The sequence below is a fragment of the Cetorhinus maximus genome, chromosome 1 (assembly GCF_964194155.1).
Source record: "Cetorhinus maximus chromosome 1, sCetMax3.hap1.1, whole genome shotgun sequence".
NCBI lineage: Eukaryota > Metazoa > Chordata > Chondrichthyes > Lamniformes > Cetorhinidae > Cetorhinus > Cetorhinus maximus.
This window is the reverse complement of record NC_135879.1, coordinates 198,137,222-198,155,905: the sequence shown is the minus strand read 5'-3', so window position 1 is coordinate 198,155,905 and position 18,684 is coordinate 198,137,222. Positions and strand designations below refer to the sequence as shown.

At 43.2% G+C, this 18,684-nt stretch overlaps 1 protein-coding gene across 2 annotated transcripts in view; it reads left to right on the top strand.

The window, feature by feature from the left end:
• The first annotated feature begins 4,244 nt into the window (after positions 1-4,244).
• Positions 4,245-18,684, top strand: part of LOC144686381 (AT-rich interactive domain-containing protein 3A-like) — a 520,139-nt gene continuing 505,699 nt past the window's right edge. Inside the window, exons 1-2 of one of the 2 annotated variants that reach the window (XM_078551526.1) lie at positions 4,245-4,423; positions 5,846-6,538. In XM_078551526.1, the coding sequence (XP_078407652.1) occupies positions 5,921-6,538 (618 nt within the window). In that variant the 5' untranslated portion in view covers positions 4,245-4,423; positions 5,846-5,920. Of the gene's footprint in view, positions 4,424-5,051; positions 5,108-5,845; positions 6,539-18,684 lie in introns of those variants that run through there. The other variant, XM_078551519.1, reaches the window with a different exon arrangement.

Here is an 18,684-nt window from a genome sequence, read left to right as displayed (position 1 = left end):
GCCCAGTTTGATTCAATGGAGAGCCGTGGACACCTGCCATGTGTGACTAGGCAGTTTGCTGGCAAAGGGGACATCAACTTTGGTCACTGCAATGATGGCGGCAACCCTCAGGTAGGTCCTGGGATAGGAAGGAAGCTATTAGGAGGTGACAGGGAACCGTCTTTGGGACTCGCATGGAGGCAGAAAGAACACAATCGCTCCTTCTGGCTCAACATTCAGATTGGAATGTTTTAAGAAGCTTTTTTTTGGTGGCCTTCTTCAGTGGTCCCTTTGAGAGGTCCACTGGTGAGGTTACATGTAAACCTGTTTAGCCTCAAGCAGGCTCAAAACCATCAGCATTCAGAGCAGCCCAGTTTCAGGGAGGAGTCCTAAAACAGGCATTATTCTCCCCATTAACAATCTAACAACTGTTTTAAGCATCCGTCTGCATTTCCTAGAAAAAATGGGCCCCATGATTTTAGCATGCACTGGTAGGCCACAGGCCATCCCACTGTTAATTTGGTATGCTTTGTGCCGGTTTTTGCCTGAAATACTGGTACGTGTATATCAATTTCTATCTTCTTGCTCCCCAGAAACTGAAGCAGTCCATGTCCAAATGCAGCAAGACCTGGACAATATGCAGGCTTGGGCTGACAAGTGGCAAGTAACATTTGTGCCACACAAGTGTCAGGCAATGACCATCTCCAACAGGAGAGAATCCAACCATTGCCCCTTGATATTCAATCGCATTACCATCACTGAATCCCCCACTATCAACATCCTGGGGGTGAGCATTGACCAGAAACTGAACTGGACCAGCCATATAAATACTGTGGCTACAAGTGCAGGTCAGAGGCAAGGAACCCTGTGATGAGTAACTCACCTCCTGACTCCTCAAAGCCTGTCCACCATCTACAAGGCACAAGTCAGGAGTGTGATGGAATACTCCCCACTTGCCTGGATGAGTGTAGCTCCCACAACACTCACGAAGCTTGACACCGTCCAGGACAAAGCAGCCCGCTTGATTGGCACCACATCCACAAATATTTGCTCCTCTAGCACCGACGCACATTAACAGCAATGTGTACCATCTACAAGATGCACTGCAGGAATTCACCAAGGCTCCTGAGCCAGCACCTTCCAAACCCATAACCTCTACCATCTAGAAGGACAAGGGCAGCTGATAGATGGGAAAACCACCACCTCGGAGTTCCCCTCCAAGTCACTCACCATCCTGACTTGAAAATATATCACTATTCCTTCACTGATGCTGGGTCAAAATCCTGGAACTCCCTTCCTAACAGCAGTGTGTGTGCACCTACACCACATGGACTGTAGTGGTTCAAGAAGGCAGCTCACCACCACCTTCTCAAGGGCAATTAGGGATGGGCAATAAATGCTGGCCCAGCCAACGAAGCCCACATCCCGTAAATGAATAAAAAAAACATTGCATTTCAAACTGTCACAATTTGCCACGAGGCAAAACAATCTTAAAATGTTGAATTTTCTGATCTACAGTCAGACATTTACAGACAGCTATCCAATTGACCTCAGGAGTTTAGAAGTCACTACAATTATCTGAATTAGACCATCTCCGCACAGAAGTATTAGAACGGACAGGACTAGTTCAACACAAATTCATCTTGACAGCTAAATATCACAACTGTACTCCAGACTACCCATCGGCAATGTTACAGGAGCTCTGCTAATATCTAGGGAAAGATGTGTGTGAGCGATTTTCAAGTTGATATACTGTACCAGATTTGGCTTCCAATAATGATTAGAAACTTTGAATTTCTCTTTTTCTGTGGATTACGATGTGGTCTGAAACCCACAGGACCATACGCACAACCTGATAGCTGCTCCCAAGATATCCTTTCATTTTGATAAAAAGTGTTTTCCTTTTGAAAATGACAATGACGCTTCACGGTGAAGCTCGGAGTCCTCAGGCACATACAGGTCTCTGATACAGCACCCAAATCATCATTTCTTTATGTATGAGCATAGATGGTGAGGATCAGCAGCTAGTCAACAACAAAAAACAGCGGGAGGGTGGGGGCACCTTGCACCATAGCCAACATGATCCTGCTTTATGTGATGTCCGCACACATGCACTTTCCAGCAGGGGTCACTGGATGTCAATCAGGACTGGAAATGCTGGCTGACATTATTTTCCCCTTCCAACAGATGTTGGAGGCAGGCACTCTTATTGCTGTTTGACTCAGGACAGCGAACTGAGTACAGCCCAGGAATCTAATAGGCCACCCCTGTGCTAAGCCCAGCACTGGGTTAGTGCATTTGCACGACGATTCATCAGTGAAGCCCGATATGTTCAGTGCATATTTACATGCATTACACAACACGCGTTGCCAATGTAGATATCCTGTCTAACAGGATGTATTGCCAAGCATTACCATGGGTAGACTGCCACAACAATTTTGTTAAAATTATGCCAAAATATAAACCTAATCTACACACACACACACAAAAGCATCTATGAAAGCAAACTAAGTCAAAGCCATTTGTCACATCTGGCAGTTTGTACCAATAGTTACGCCCTGTCTTTATCCCGCTACATATTTATTTATTTGTATCCGTCTGTATTTAATGTACACGCCTCAATGCAAATACAAACTCAGCATAAGCTGCTCGTATTAATTACTTAGGCAGCAGTGAAACTTGTTGCGTAATGAGTTTTTAATGCTCTGTGCTGGTGGCCGCGAGTTGTTTATTAATGTTTAACATACATGTAATCTGTGGAACAAATAAAAACTCCAGCCACGGTTATTTTGCAGGGGAACTCTATGTCCATTCCACTCTTTCTTTCGCGGCGTTGGTTACTGTCAAAGAGAACCATCTGCTTTCTCTATTTATGAACTGTCTGGATGTTTGATGTTTAAATATCTCAGCCTCCTACACCCAGCGATCTCGCACTTTACAAGTTCCAACCACACCCAGTGCTGTCGGTGTAAATTTCCCATATGGTGAGGGATCAATGCGCCTTGCGGCTGTCACAACAGTGACTCTCCCCCCCCCCCCCCCCCCCGCCTCCAACACCGACACTATATATATATATATATGTATTCATTATCAGCCTTTGCTGATCTCCAATCTCAGGGACAGCCTGGGTTTAAGCGATTTAGAATGAGGGTCCAGCATCAAAGAAGTGCAACTCTCGCGGTGTTCATTTCCATCCTTGCCATAGGCTCTTGTCCCCATCGCTTTAATAAAATCGTGGTGGTGGTGGTGGCTGGATTCCTTTTTCCGTGTGACATTTTTTCCCCATATTTAAACGGGTCCAGGCGCAGACAGCGGGTGACACAACTGTCACTGGCGTACCTGATGCCTTGTCTGCGACCAATTGTTTTGTTCCCCTACTTTACCTGCTGCCAAGTTTGTGCCAAACAACTATCTCCTCTAGAAAGGAGCATTTACATATCTGCTGATGTGACCGAGCCAAAAAAATGCAAAGAAATAAAACTCTGCATTTACCCTGTGCGAATCCCAGGGATACCTGAGGCTGCTGGTCTTCCTGTGCACTGGAATTGGGAAGGGGTGTGTCGAGACTAGAGGTGGGAGCCGGGTGTCAATGCACCCCCCACTCCCTGTGTTACACTGCTGCCTATTCTATTTATCAACAAATTGACGTCTATTTAGCAAATGGGAGCAGAGGTCTGGCTCTGTCAGACCAGGTTACGCAAGCGCCCCAACGCTTTCGAGCCACTTGTTGCAATTCGAGGGCGATATTTAATGGTTGGCAGTAAATATACGTGTGTGATATGGGCATATCTATATGTTTCTATGCATGTTGCATGCTGTGAAAGGAACGCAGAGAGTCCCCCGAGGGATTGGATCGGGAATATCGAAATCAAAAAGGCAAATCTGGACTGTCCGAAGGGAATTACTCATGTGGATAACGAGCGAGGAAAGTAAAACATAGCAAGAAACACACACACACACACAAAAGATAGATCATGGTTGACAACGCGAGTATAGTGGCTAAAGCAACACTGGTGAGGATGCATTTTTTTTTATCATTTCAATGTAATATATACATTTTCTTCCCCCCCACCCCTCTCTCTCTCTGGTCTCAGATCGCCTGGAGGCGTAACTCGGCAGCTCTCTCTGTAAATATTTTAATCAGGTTTGGCGGTGGGGGGAAGCGATTTTTACAGAGATAAAGTGTTACTAAACAGGAGTCGTGACAGGATCTGCAACCCGTCAAAGAGGGGGAGAGAAGACAGAGAGAGCAAGAAAATGAAAGGAGGGATTGTTTAATCTGGGAAAAGAAAAAGCGATTGGATTGAAAAAATATATATATACAATATCAAAACAGATAGAACAGGAGGCAGGACTTCAGGGGAATAACTAAAGCTGATCGACAGATAAAAGACGGGCGTTTTGTTCGGCTTGGTCCGTGTGTTGACTTTTGTTTCTCACGAAGGTAAATTCTACGCTCATGTTCTTAAAACAACAAAAAGTCAGCGATGATGAAGCCATGAAACTTGTGATCAAAAATCGCTGGAGAGAGAGATGGAAACGGTGGGCAGCGAGCTGAATAAATGAATGAATGAATGAACGAAAAAGTGCACGTTTGCCCCTCGAAAAGAATCATTGAAAAAGCGCACATGTTAAAAGCAAGTTTTCGGGGGAATCTAACCAGTCCGACCCTTATCCGTTTTTAAAAGCAGAGGCGGATGGGTTTTGATAAAGTTATAGAGGGGGGGAAAAACATTAAATGTAACGTGGAGAGGGGGGGGCGGGGAAAGGGTTGTGTTTGAGTATTTGGAAACAATCGCAACAGCTTTGCTGAGGCTATTTCTGGTAGTTGGAAAAAGATCACCGAGGGAAATCTAGCAGTTTGGTAAGGGAGTTTTTTTTAAAAAAAGAGATACTTCCTGTAGCCGGGGAGAGACGAAGTCTCAGTCTAACCGATTCTGGGACTCGTAGATAGGACTTTCCATCTACAAATGAGGATCTGTATCCTGTAATTTATTATTGGGACACTTGGTCTGTAGGTTCTGCAGAGCTAAGTCCCGGGAGTGTTTTTTTTTTGGGCAGGTTGCAATATGCTGGAGTCACTGTTTTTGAAGACAAGGTTTAATGGGGCGTTGCACAATAGGATCAGGTAATATTTAATTGAGTTTATTATGAAGAGTATTTGTTTTCGTTGAAGAGTGTGCGTGCCAGCAAATAACAGTTAAAGGGACAGGGTCAGTGATCGCTCGTTTTCCAAACAAATATTTGGTGCTTTTTGGAACCCCCACCCCCCCTCTCCCCGACACCCTCCCCCCGCCCCAAACCCCACAAAAAAATAAACTTTTTTTTTAAATAAGAAAAATCAGAGCGCATAACGAATCGGAATCGATTGTCCGCGAGTTGTGTAGAGAGAAGAATGAATCGTTCATAATTCGCGTTGGATAGCAGAGTGATTGCTGGCGTTTGCCTGCTATCTTTTCGACAACTGAGATTTATATTTATACATATATCAGGACCTGTGACCCGGGCAGGACGCGATCTCTTTTTTTTTTGTTTGGCTAAAGGTGCCTATTAAAGTTTCATCAAATGCAGTATGTTTCAGGACTTTGAAAGGCCGACCGTGCATTTTTGGAATAATCCTTAGGATTTTAGTTTCCAACCCTCCGGGATCAGTGCAATCGAGTTCTGCAATTCTGATAAGTTAACTATCCAACAAAGTTCAGTTTCCTTTCTTGAGTGGTGTTGGGGTTTTTTTTTTATTGACATAAAAACAGGGGCTTCTGTGAACTACTGTTAAAAATACAATCTGATCAAGTTGCGGGCGAAGTTTAGTGAAGTTGTTTGCATGACTTTTTTTTTTGTTGCTTTTGTTTTTCACTCGCACTAGCACCAAGGCTTAGCAGCCTCTAATGGACTCAGTCTGATCTCTTCTGGAAGTGCACACTACCAGGCTCCCCACGGCATGAAGCTGGAAGCGGTGATGGAAAACCTGCAGAGGCAACAGCAGGCCAGGCTGGAACTGGAAGAGAGACAGAGGAAAGAGAGGGAGAGAGATGTGATACGAGCCGGAGGTGACAGTCAGCAGCAGCAACAGCAACAAGCTATGACCGCAGCCGTCCACCAGCACCTGGCAGCAGCCCAGCAAGCAGCCGCCCTGGCAGCGGTCCGAGCCGCGGCTATGGCCGGCTTAGGAGACGCCGGTCTCGGATCGAGCGGGGCCCATCGGCCGCTGATGACAGCGCAGCGCCGCCGCGTCCCGCCAGCCCTCTCCGAGTCCGAGGAGGACGAGCTGCAGCGCGATCCGGAGCCCGGGGTGGATGAGGAGGATGAGCTGGGAGAGGAGGGGGACGAAGACGAGGAGGAAGAGGAGGATGAGGAGGAAGGAATGGAGGACAGTCAGATCCATCGCGCTTCCGGGGTGCCAACCCCCGGACAGACTCTCAAAGGGACCCCAGTCCAGCTCTCCAGATTCGGGCAACATCACTACCACCTCCCCGGCCAATCTCACTCTCCAGTCGGGATCCCCCAGCAGGCGCACTCCCAGCAGCAGGAGTGGACCTATGAGGAGCAGTTCAAACAGGTAGGCGAACCTTTCCTCTCCACTTTGTGCTGTGATTGACCTGGAGTAGCCTCATGCAAGGGGCATTAGTGCATGAGCTGGGCACTGAGGATCCACTTTAGCTGGCAGGGTCAGAGTTACTTCCCAGGATGTGACTCGTTGTTGGGAGTATGTTTGTATTGGACTGTTGCAGCTAGCAGGGACCTATATATGCCCCCCATTATCTAGAGTTTATATTGTGTTTTATTGTGGGTGAACCCGCAGAACGACCTCCAGTAGGCGAATAGCCAAGTTCGTTCTTTTTCCTGAAACAAAATGACTATGTTTGAAACAAGTGGAATATCCTGACTTTGGAGAATTTAATTTTAAAGTTGTTTACTCAATTGGAAAAGCTGGGCAAATGTTGACAGGTAGCTATAACAAACAATGTGTGTACATGCATTGCACTTATAGACTGGGAAGACAGATTAATGACTTTAAACTGCCTGTAGCTTGTGCTGTATATCATGTTACTTTGTACTGAAGAAAATAGAGGCTTGGCACAGGTAAAATGTCTGGATCATGTACTTTGCAACAAGCCGTTTCCCTTTATTTCATGTTCCCTTTCCCTTTAACAGGTTTATATCACTGAATGTTTGCAGAGCATATTAAACCTCTCTGTACTGAGGACAGTCTGAGGAATGTTAGGTCGCCATAATAAAGATCATTGTCAAGTGCTAAAATATTTTCACTGAAACGTCAAACTAAGTTGTAGTTAATTTTCTGTCTTTGACTTTCTGTCGCTAGATGTCCATAGTGCACATTACAAAAACATTCCCTACCTGTTCTGTGCCACCATGTTGATCAAGTGTGAGATCTGTGGCAGTAAGAATGTGCAATGTCTACCATTACAGTTTCAATGTTATTTTCATATTTCACATATTTCATATTTCACATTCAATTTTTTAACACTTTTCCCCTACACATTTGAACAGTAATCAACATGTTTTCTTTTGCTAATGCTAAGGGGAGCGGGGATGTTACAAACTTATTGTTAAGAAAAGTAATTTCACTTTATGATGCATAACTTTCAGGTTATCTGAAAGTGTTATCGCTAATTCAACCTGAGTTTGGCCAAGAAAGTGGAGGGTCACTTTTGACTGAACCGGGAAGAAGCCTGAAGGGAGCCTTTTGTATATCTATTGTTATGGCATTACAGTGAAAGTGTGAATTCACCAGGCAGCTTGTGTCAATTTGTTGAAGCTTCCTTGATGGCCCAGCAAATTCATTCAGAGTATCTGAGCCAGACAGTCCAAGAAGCTCCAGGTCTATGCTGAATTCGCTAATCTCAGCTACTGTCAGTAGGTGCGCTTCATTATTTTCAGCACTCTGAACTAAGAAAGGGAAGATTGGCCAGAAATCCGACAACTGATGATGGGATACATGTGTGGACATTGTATGAGGACAGAATAAGGTTTGGTTGTGATGCCTTACTCACCCAAGTAGACTGTCAACAGTGTCAATGCTTACACATGAATATTAGCAACTTGAATGAGGTGCCAGAGGGTGATGATGTCTGTGGAATTCTTGTGCAATAAGGAATCAACATTTACAGAAGAGGAGGGGATGGATGACAGAGTAAAAATATATTGTCTTTTAAAAAGAACAAAATATATTTTTCTCAATCTTAGTCTTGCAGTTTTGAGTTTTATTCAGCATCTTTAACAAAATGTTTCAGTTGTGGACAAATCCGAGATGGTTTAATGTTACATGACATAAAGTCTGTGCTCGGATTACTGTTTGCATTCTGTAAAACATGTTGGATGAGATTGTATTCTAATATGATGGAATCAATTTAAGCAGACCTTAGTGCTCTCATTATTTGCAACATATTTATCCATACAGTACAGTCCAGTAAGCCGGCATATGCTAATCTTTCAGAATGGATGTATATTGAAGCCCAAATGTGCAAACTGAATGTATATAAATCCCTGTGATTTTGTCATGCTCGAACTCCTTCACATTTCTGCATGTTCAGTCCTATTTTATACCCAAGTATAATTAGATGCTACCTTTGTTCTTGTGATTACAACAAGCTTTGCTGTAATTCATACCAAATCTGATAGTTCTACGTGGCACACTTTACCCGGTAATGATGGTGTAAGTTAGTCACCTGTAAAGCTATCCAAGTTCACTAAAAATAGTGGTATGATTGAGTAACTTAATTACATGAGCATATATGCCGAATGTCAAAAAAATGTTTGCATGCAAAGTAATGACACCCCAACCTATTAAGTGTGATCGCTGAGAAAACAGAGCAGTTCCAGCAGGTCACCAGTAGTGGTTAGTCAAGTCAGAAGCAAAATACTGTGGATGTTGAAAATCTGAAATTTAAAAAAATGCTAGAAATACTCAGAAGATCTCTGGAGAGAGAAACATAATTAACATTTCAGGTCAATGAATTTTCATCAGAATTGTAGTTTATTGTGTACTTCTCTATATTGTAGTCTGTATATAAATGAAACAGATGTATTTCAATAATAATCAGCTAATGGTAATGCAGTTAATTTATAGGAGATTTATTAATTTAAGAACAGTCAAATTAAGTTGAATTAAGAACAGCTCCCAGGCATTTTTTGCATTTTGTGACACCAGTTCAGGTCTGCATCAAAACAAGACTAGACAGAAAGTGAGATGACTTCAAATGAATTTCAATGAGAAATAAGAATTTCCTTTGACCAATCCATTCAATTTGAGGTGCTTTGTAAAAATATAGTGCACTTGCAGGAAGGTGTTACTCAATCACATCTTCGAACAAGATTCATATAGTACATGTGAAATCCCTGCTGTTTTATTCGAACTTGCTTTAATTCACCTTTGTATAACCCAGCTTGTAATATACAATAGAAATTTTAATGATCTTTAAATTTCTTCATTTGGATAAGACAAAGCAGTAACACCATAATACCATGAATGGATGTTGTGACAATTATACAAGTTGCCATTGGCTACAGAGAACACACACATGCTTGGGATTAGAAAAGTCCATTGAAAAATTATATACATCTAACAAAAATAGCAGCCTGGGCTCTGTGTCTGCTTATTACACCTTGTGTTATGAAGTCCTGCACACCAGAAAGTCCAAGCTTTGATCCTTGGTCTGTACCATGTTAACTGATCTCACCCAGAAGTTGAAGTGCAGCAATTGGCTTCAGCCCCTGTGGGCTGAGAATGGGGGGAAGAAATAGGCAGGGTTTCTGTTTCTGATCGCTATCCAGTGACCCATACTGAAAAATGACTGGACATCAAACTGGGAAAGGATTGGAATCAGCTGTGGTGCCCCACCACGAGCAATTGGTTGCTGACGCTGTCTACAGAGATCTGTAAAGATGACAACTTGAACAAGGTATCTGAGGATGCTGAGTATCCTTGAACTGTAGCTCAGCATAAGTGAGAGCCTTCAGGACAACAGGGGTGAAAACTAAATAAAATAACACTTGGTAAACAAAAAAATCCACTTTACCTTGCATGCCTCAGGGTTATGAGTGTCGATGATTTAATGGAGATGATACAGATTTTAAAAATGCAATACAAAAAATTAAATTGATACACATTTGAATTAATTTGGGGTTGCCCATTTCATCTTTTACATTACTAGGCAAAGAAAGGGGGGACGACTAAGGCTGTTAACCATAGCTATCAAAAAATGGTTTCCAGCAGTGTGGAACTGCTTTCCCATCTGCTTCTAATTTGCAAAGTACCAGGTATCAATTATAGGCTGAGCTTAATTTGACATGGAAAATGGAAGCACTAACAATCTCTGATCATTAGGATTATTTTGCAATACTTTTCCCCCTGACCTCTCCTTAGTATGCATTGTTCATCAGGCTCATTTGGAATTGCTTAAGACTACATGTGAACTGTTGCTTGAAAGTGAGTATAGCAAGGGGTAATTGTTAACAGAAGGTTGGCTTTTGCACACACGTATCTGCTCCTTGTACTGGGAAAAAGATTTTACATACGGTGTGTTGGATCTGCAGAGTACAAGATAAGGACTGTTTGTAAATTACACATTGTAAGTAATTGACTCAAATAGGCTAAAAAGTGAAGTAGCAGCAGAAAGTGGAGTGATTGTATTGTATTAATTGCCGATTACGCTACACCATAAGTGCTTAGAGATATTAGTATATATGTATTTTTAACAAAAATACAAGTTCTGGATTGAAGTCAGTCACATTGATAGAGGTAGCCTAGTGTGGCGATATGTTAGCCTGGTGATTTTATTCTCTTAAATTTCGCCTTCCTCTCCTGAAAGCACTGAAATTTGACGGATCATTCTCCATAGGCTGCCTTATGTTGCCTTGCCCAAGTGACCATTCTTATTGTGTGAGCTTTAACAGTGCATGTTGGTAAACTAATTGACTGTGTGGATGTAGTGGATAGAGGAGCGGGTGAGATGGGCAACTAAAAAAATGTAATTAGCTTCAAACCTAAATTCATCTAATGTCCACATACATAAAATAAAAAGCAACAAAGCTGTAATTTCTGGAAATCACGAAACAAAAGCAGAAAATGCCAAAAACTCACTAGGCTTGTGTCAACAGAACAGTCAAGCTTCACAGATCTGACTGAGCTGCTGCTTGTTTGTAGTTTTTTCTGTTTTTGGTGACTGGATAATGTTTAGAAGTAGAGTTCTGTAGCTGATATTTCCTCTTCCTAGCCGGGGTCGCTGTAGCCCATTATGATTCTTGAAAGGATGTCCCACTGAGAAAAATGAATTCAAAACCCTTTCTCCTCCAAGCAGTGCATTGAGTCTGTGAGCTATTAAAGTGTACTTGAAGAAGTTGACTGTGTCTGATTCAAACAGGATAAAATGGCATAGTGATGTTGTGACAATGGCATTATGTTACATTAATTTTAACAGTGGATGCATCACCAACAGAGTGAATACTGCTGATGTCGCGGCTGCATTTTAATTGCTTTGCCATTGGTGCTTGTGCTTTCAGCTGCCTAGGCCCTAAACTCTGGAATTCCATCCCTAAGCCTTCCACCGCTTTACCTCACTTTCCTCCTTTAAGGCACTCCTTAAAAACTACCTCCGCAACATAATAAAATGACACCAAGCCACATAAAGAGCTATTAGGGAAGACAGCCAAAAGTTTTGTCAGGCACTATATAAATACAAGTTGTTGTTGTTATAAGAACTGACATAAGAAATACGAACAGGAGTGGTGCATTCAGCCCCTTGAACCTGCTCCGCCATTCAGTAAGATCATAGCTGATTTGGAGTGGCCTCAACTCCACTCTCCTGCTGCCGTGCAACCCCCCCCCCCCCCACTCCTCCCCAAACACACATAACCCCTGACTCCCTTCTAGGTCATAAAATCTGTCTAACTCAGCCTTGAATAAATATATTCATCGACCCAACCTCCACTGCTACTGCTCTCTGAGGTGGAGAATTCCAAAGTTTACCAACACTCTGAGGGAGGAAATTCCTCTTTACCCCTGTCTTAAATGGGAGACTCCTTATTCTGAAACTATGCTCCCCAGTATTTGCATTCAGATAAAAAAAAACCCTAGCTGTGTTTGCAGAACCTCTATCTTGGTCGTAACTATGTTGTTAGTACTCACATGGGTCACGACATCTGGATTCTTCCCCTCCCACTCCAAGTTTCTCTCCAGCCCCAAGGAGATGCCTTTCACACTGGCACCAGGCAGGCAACACAGCCTTCAGGACTCATGCTCATTGCTGCAGAGAACAGTATCTATCCCCCTAACTGTACAGTCCTCTACTACCACAGTATGCCTTTTTGCTCCCATAACTTGAATGGCCCATGACACGGTGTTGTGGTCAGTTTTCTCAACCTCACTGTGTGTACACAAGCTGCACCAACTTGGTACCTGTTGGACAACTGCACGGGCTGAGGCTCCAACAGTGCTGCCTTCTGGATCCCATACCCGTCCCTGACCACGGGCTAAATCTGATGTATCTAACCTCAGGTGTGTGGCTGCTTCCTGGAACAAAGTGTCCAGGAAACTTTCCCCCTCCTTGATGCATCATAGTATCCAAAGCTCAGACGCTAGCTCATCAATTCTGAGTAGAAGTTCCTCTAACTCATCAACCCTGAGCTGAAGTTTGTCGAGCTGCGGACAACTACTGGAGATGTGGTTGCTCTGGCTCACACTGGTGTCACCAGATCCTGCATGTTACAGCTGCAACACATCACCTGCCTTGCCAGCCCTATTGTATTCTGTTGAACTAATTAGGGTTACACATTTTAGCATATAATTCAGTGATTATTTGTAGTTATATTAAGTAGTTTAACTATTTAAGCTACAAATTTAATACAGTGCTTAAATTTCCTTGGCCCTAGTTTAAACTTCTGTCCCAGTTCAGAGAAACAAAACTATAAATCACACCAATATACCTGCTCACCTAATTAATGCCTCGAGACTTTAGCTCTCAGGTCTCACTGTCTCTCACTACCCCTCTCAGACTGCTCCTTGTCTTGTAAAAGACCAGGACAGCACCTCTTCCTCCAGTACATGATTGTCTCACTCATCAAATTCCCAAGTTAAGTCCTCTGTTGAAGCTGCACTCCATTGAGCTGGCCTCCATGCTAATTCCTCTGAATGGGAAATGCAACAGCTCCAATACATTCTCATAGAGTCATAGGGCTGAATTTTGCCGTCGGCGAGCAGGGGGCGGGGCCCACTCGCCAACGTGTAAAATGATGCGGGATGATGTTGGGGGGAACCCCCAACGTCATCCTGCCCCATTTAAATATTCAGGAAGGTGGGGGCACAGCAAGATCAGCTGTCCGCCTGCCAACCTGTCAATGGCCAATTGAGGCCATTGACAGGATCGTTGAAACAATTAAAGGACCTGCCTGTCCAAGCTTAAGGTTGGCGGACAGGCCAGGAGCCCCAGTGGCAACTAGAAAAAACATGAAATCTCATCCACTGGCGGGATGAGGTTTCATGTCGAGATTTAAAAAGTTTAATAAAGTTTTTGTGTAAATTATGAACATGTGACATTGTGTGAAAGAGCGCATTCTCGCTTTTGGGGAATCCCCCCCCCCCCCCCCCCCCCCCCCCACCGTTCGCACAGGAAGCGCATAGCGCTTCTCGGCGGACGTCACGCTGGGCGGGCCTTAATTGGCTCGGCCACGTAAAATGGCGGCAGGGCCCACTTCTCCGGAGATTGGGTCGGGCCAGCCCGTCTAGCAGGCAGAAAATTCCGCCCATAGAGTTATACAGCACAGAAACAAGCCCTATGGCCCATCGTATCCGTACCGGCCATCTGGGATGGTTGGAACCAGTTAGCTGGTTCTGGGATGAAGCACTTCAACAAGGCCCTTGCTTTTCATTGCTTCCTACTGATTAATGGGTATTCTCTAATTGCTTTCAAAAGAGGAGGAAGGGACAAAAGTTAGGCATAAAATTCAAAAGAAAATGGATAATAAGAATATTGGGGTGTGACTCCAACAATGCACTGTTTAAATTAAACTGCTCTCATACCAAAACTACAAATTCACATTTGTTCTGAATTTAATCTCAGTCTAATGCTTTCCTGGCTGACTTTCCTTCCTCCACCATCCATAAGTATCAACTCATCCAAAATTCTGCTACCGTTATCCTATCCTACTCCAAGTCCTGCTTATCCATCACATTAAAGCTGCTGAACTGAGAGGCTGCCATAATTTCTGACCAATTGTAGGGAGCCAATGTCTGTGTCTGAAGCTCCTTATTCTCCAGCTGAGTCCAGTGCCACTGACATCCGGTTTTGTGGCTGAGTATCAGGATGTGTATGTCAAATGAAGTTTTTGTTTTAAGCCATTTAGGAAGCTCCAGCAGCCAGAGAATGGCTATAAATGGTGACTCCTAGGCAACTGTGCACGTGCAGGCTTGAATGTGTTCAGTTACATATCTGTTACTGGTGAATCAGCCTCACAGTATAAAAGGGATTATATTTAATTGTACCAGCAGACTTTGGCAATGTTACAGTACCAATTCAGAAAACGATTGTGCAACAATAAGAAAGATTAATCTATCTCAGTGATAAGATATAAAGAGGGTGTTAAATTATCGTAATCTATCTCAGTTTTGAATGCTGGTGTAAAAATATTTCAGAAATAACAAGCAGATTTAAATAGTTTCACTCAGTTAGCTGGTTCTTTTTATTCTCCTGTAGTACTTCTGTTCAGTTCTAGGAAAGCAGCAGACATAAGCCACTTTCTTCTGGCTTGGCTGTGCTGGGCTTTGTTTTCTTACATGATCCTACTTGGAGCTTAAACACATGCAATTAGTTCCTTGTGTTCACATAAATAAAATTTACAGTGAAATTGTAGAGCCACATTTTTGTGTGTCATCGATTCTGCTGTCAATCTTAGTTCAGGGATCTGCTACTATTTTCCCTCCTATAGCATTACAAATATCTCTAAGTGCTCTACATTACAGGGGGGAAAGCAATAGAAAAGGAAAAAAATGGGGAGAGTCAGGGTGGAGGGAGGGAACCAAAGCCATGGTTGGATAGATTAGGGTGGGACACCAAAGACGCGATTGAGGTGGAGGGTCCAAAGACTTGTTTATGGAAAAGTTGGGATATGGGGAGGAAGAACATGGTCAAAGGTGAGCTAGTTGAGGGTAACAAAAGTTGAGTACTTTTTTGAAAGCTAGGAAAGCGGTGTCAAAATGGAGAGAGTTATTAATAAGGTTCCGCAGAGCAAGAGTGCAGTGGCCAAATGAGTGTCCTTCAATAATGGGATAGAAGAAGTGGTGGCAAGGAGAATTCCAGTGTTAAAGCCAGTGGATGATATCTTTGGCTGCATAAGATTGGAGATGGTCGCTAAGGTTAGGTGTGGTGAGGCCCTAATAAAATTTGAAGGTCAGGGTGAGATTTTAGTCGTCTTGTTCGGCCGTGGGCAGCCACTGGGGCTTGGAGAACATTGGAATGATGGGAGTGGGGGAGGGGATAGTATACAGTGGAGCACATGGGATGAGACATTTTGAATGAGTTGAAGCTTGTGGACGGAACCCAGCTTGGAAAAGTTGAGCTTTGAGGTAATGGAGGCTTTTATTTCAGTGGCAGAGGGAGAGATAGTAGCAGGGGTAGCAGTGAAAACTACAGTCTTACTAATGGAACACTAATGAAAAGTGAGCAGGACACAAGATTTCTTATGTAAAAGCTCAACCTGATTTGGCAGCAAGGAGATAAATGGAGTCAAGAACAGAGGTGCTGGTGGCAGTCAAACAACTGGCTCCAGTTTCAGCAGTATTAGGTTAGTGGAAATACTTGTGCATTTGGATCTTGATGGACAGGCAGTTGAAGAATATAGCAAGAGCTTTTGGGTACATGGAAGAGGCAGATAGAGATATTATCTCCAGTTGCAATAAATGATGTTGTCCATAGCCAGTGTATAAATAAGTAGCGAAGAGAAGGGACTCAAGGATGGAGCATTGATCAGATGGTGCTTGTGTTGCAGAGTGTTGCAGCCTTCAGCTTCAGGAAAAAGATGTAATTTTGAGAGGCTCTGTAAATGTGGTGGGGTCTGCACTGGAGGACACAAATGTGCGTAACTGCTGGGATTACTGCCTGTAGATGGTTGGGGATGATATAATATTTAACAAAGCTAGTGCACCATTGATCTGTGGGCACCTTTGGTTGTGATCTTCTATGTGACAGCAAGGAGAGCCAATCACCCTTGGCTGATCTCATGCACATCCAGGGTGGGGGCCACAAATAGAGTAACTTTGGCAGGTACATGGGAGCAGGGGTCATTCCAGATCCTCAGGCAGGAAGCAATCGCTGGCAAATGGTTTTGGGAAAAGGAACTAAGAGAACAGAGAAAATAAGAGTCACCCTAAAAAAGGATAAATAGGGAGGATGACCTTTGTGGTGCAGAAAGGACTAGGCGATTAGCATCAGGCACCCAGATCAGCTGAACACAGACCTTTTGTTTTGCAGCTGAGGTGAAGTCAGCAATAAAAGATAGAGTTTTCCCTGACCTACAATTTAGAATCATTAAATAATCATAATTTATACTCAGGAACTTATAATTTTGCATGGGTGTATAACAGGCAGCTAACCCTAGTATCATTGATTTCACATGTCCATCAAAGTTGCAAGTTCCTCCCGTACTGTTTTATCTAATAAGACACTGTAGTCATAACAATTCAGAGCCAGATTCACGCTGAAAGGGCTGAGGTCACACATTCTCAATTGTCTCCTCTTTCCTGAAATGCTGAGTTTTGTTGCAGCCATTCTAAAGCCCTGCTGCAATTTGTAGAAATACTTATTCTCAACACAGTGAAGGTCTTCAGGGAAATCGACAGCGAGATGCAGGATTGTGACTGGGGGGAGCATGTCATAAACAAACACAATTTTCACCTGGTACCTACAAACGCAGCCTTTTATTGTAGGTGATCAGGAGTGGGACTCCTGAATGTTTTTCTTTGAGCATAGGACACTAAAACCAATTGTATTGAGCCCACTGTGACCATCAGAAGCAATTGTACTGGGCCCTCACTGGTCTTAATGGCTTGGTTGTGGATTATACATTTACCACTGATCACATTCGATTCTTAACCGACAGGACTCTGGTAGCTCGTCTGATTTGGTAGCAAAGAGGCCCGGCTTTATTTAAGTGACGCTGTAGCTCCTTACTCAAAAAAAACTATCATGAAGCAGCTTGATGGATTTGAGCTAGTCCCAACAATGAGCTACACAGACTCTGCTGGGCCAGTAGCATAATAAGTGTTCCTCTCCGCAGATGCTGCCAGACCTGCTGAGTTTTTCCAGGTATTTTTGTGTTTGTTTAGCATAATAAGTGTGTTGGGTTGGCAGGAAGGGCAGAGTCAGGCTGGCCAGATTATTTTTGTGGGCCTGGAGAAGCACATCTGCTCCTCTCCTGGCCATATAAAATATAATTTAACATTTACCTTTTCAGGGTCTGTATGGCATCATTACCAGTGAAACTGGTCAAGGTGCATATAGCGCAGGCCCTACCCTGTTCTGTTGAAAAAACACAGAGTGTCTGATATCTCGTTCTGTGGCTCTGTGTCAAATTTTGCTTTAAATTGCTTCTGGGAAATGCCGTCGGATGTTTTAGTATATTAAGGACACTTTACAAGTACAAGTTGCCATTGTTGATATGTGCCATAGGATTCCAATTTCCATATTAAAAGGGGCCTAACACCTGAAACAGGTGGGTACTTCAGCCATCCAGTGGTAGGCCCCTATTAAAGTGTTAGTGGGCAGAATCTCAGTGTTAATGGACCGGTAAGTCTACGAATTCCATTTTGAGGCCATTACTGCCCCATTAATGCTGACTTCAGCAAGTTATACTTGACCCCAGCCACTGAGGGAGCTGTACCCAAGATATTTAAAGGATCTGTGTGGTCTGGAATTTTGTTTGTAAAACAAAGGCCTGGGTTCGTAACCTTGCCAACACAAAGTCATCTTCACTGAGTGTTAATATCTTCAGTTCCACCGATTCACATGTGCCGAAGCAAGGAATTGCAGGGAACAAGAAAAACAACTGTTCGATCCCTATTGACAAAATCTGATGCCAGATATTCCAGGGCTGGTATAAACACCAACATTTCCAGCTGTTGAAGGATTGCAGGGGTTGTATTGGAACTTGGCCAGGGTTTTGATTCAGATTGCGCTGTTGTGTTGCAATACTCTCAGTGGTTAACAACAGCAAGAAGTGAGAGATTAGAAGGAGTAGATAAATGCACTGAAATGACCTGGGAAAGATATTTGGATAGAATCACTCCATCGTGGGAAGATACAGGCAAGCACTATTCACTGGCAAGAAAATAGGAAATAGGGTTGGGAAATATTCTGACCTGGCTCACATCCAAGAAAATTAGATCTCAAGATGTCTTATTTTATTACTTTATGATAAGAGAACAGTAATAAAAATAACATATGCTTACTTGTCAGTGCAATGGAAGAAAATATATTTTAAATCAGCCTTTTTCTGCTGAATTTTGATTAATTGTTTCTGGCCATGTTGAACAGATATTTAATGTTCGAATGATTGACAAATAGGATGTAGCAGACTTTGAAATATGTTTGTTTCACTCTCACCTTGCCTTATTTTCTGCCCCTCCTTACTCTCTTGAAGGTGTTGAGTCATGCTGAAGTGTGGGGTCAGGGATGTCAAAGTTATATTGATACT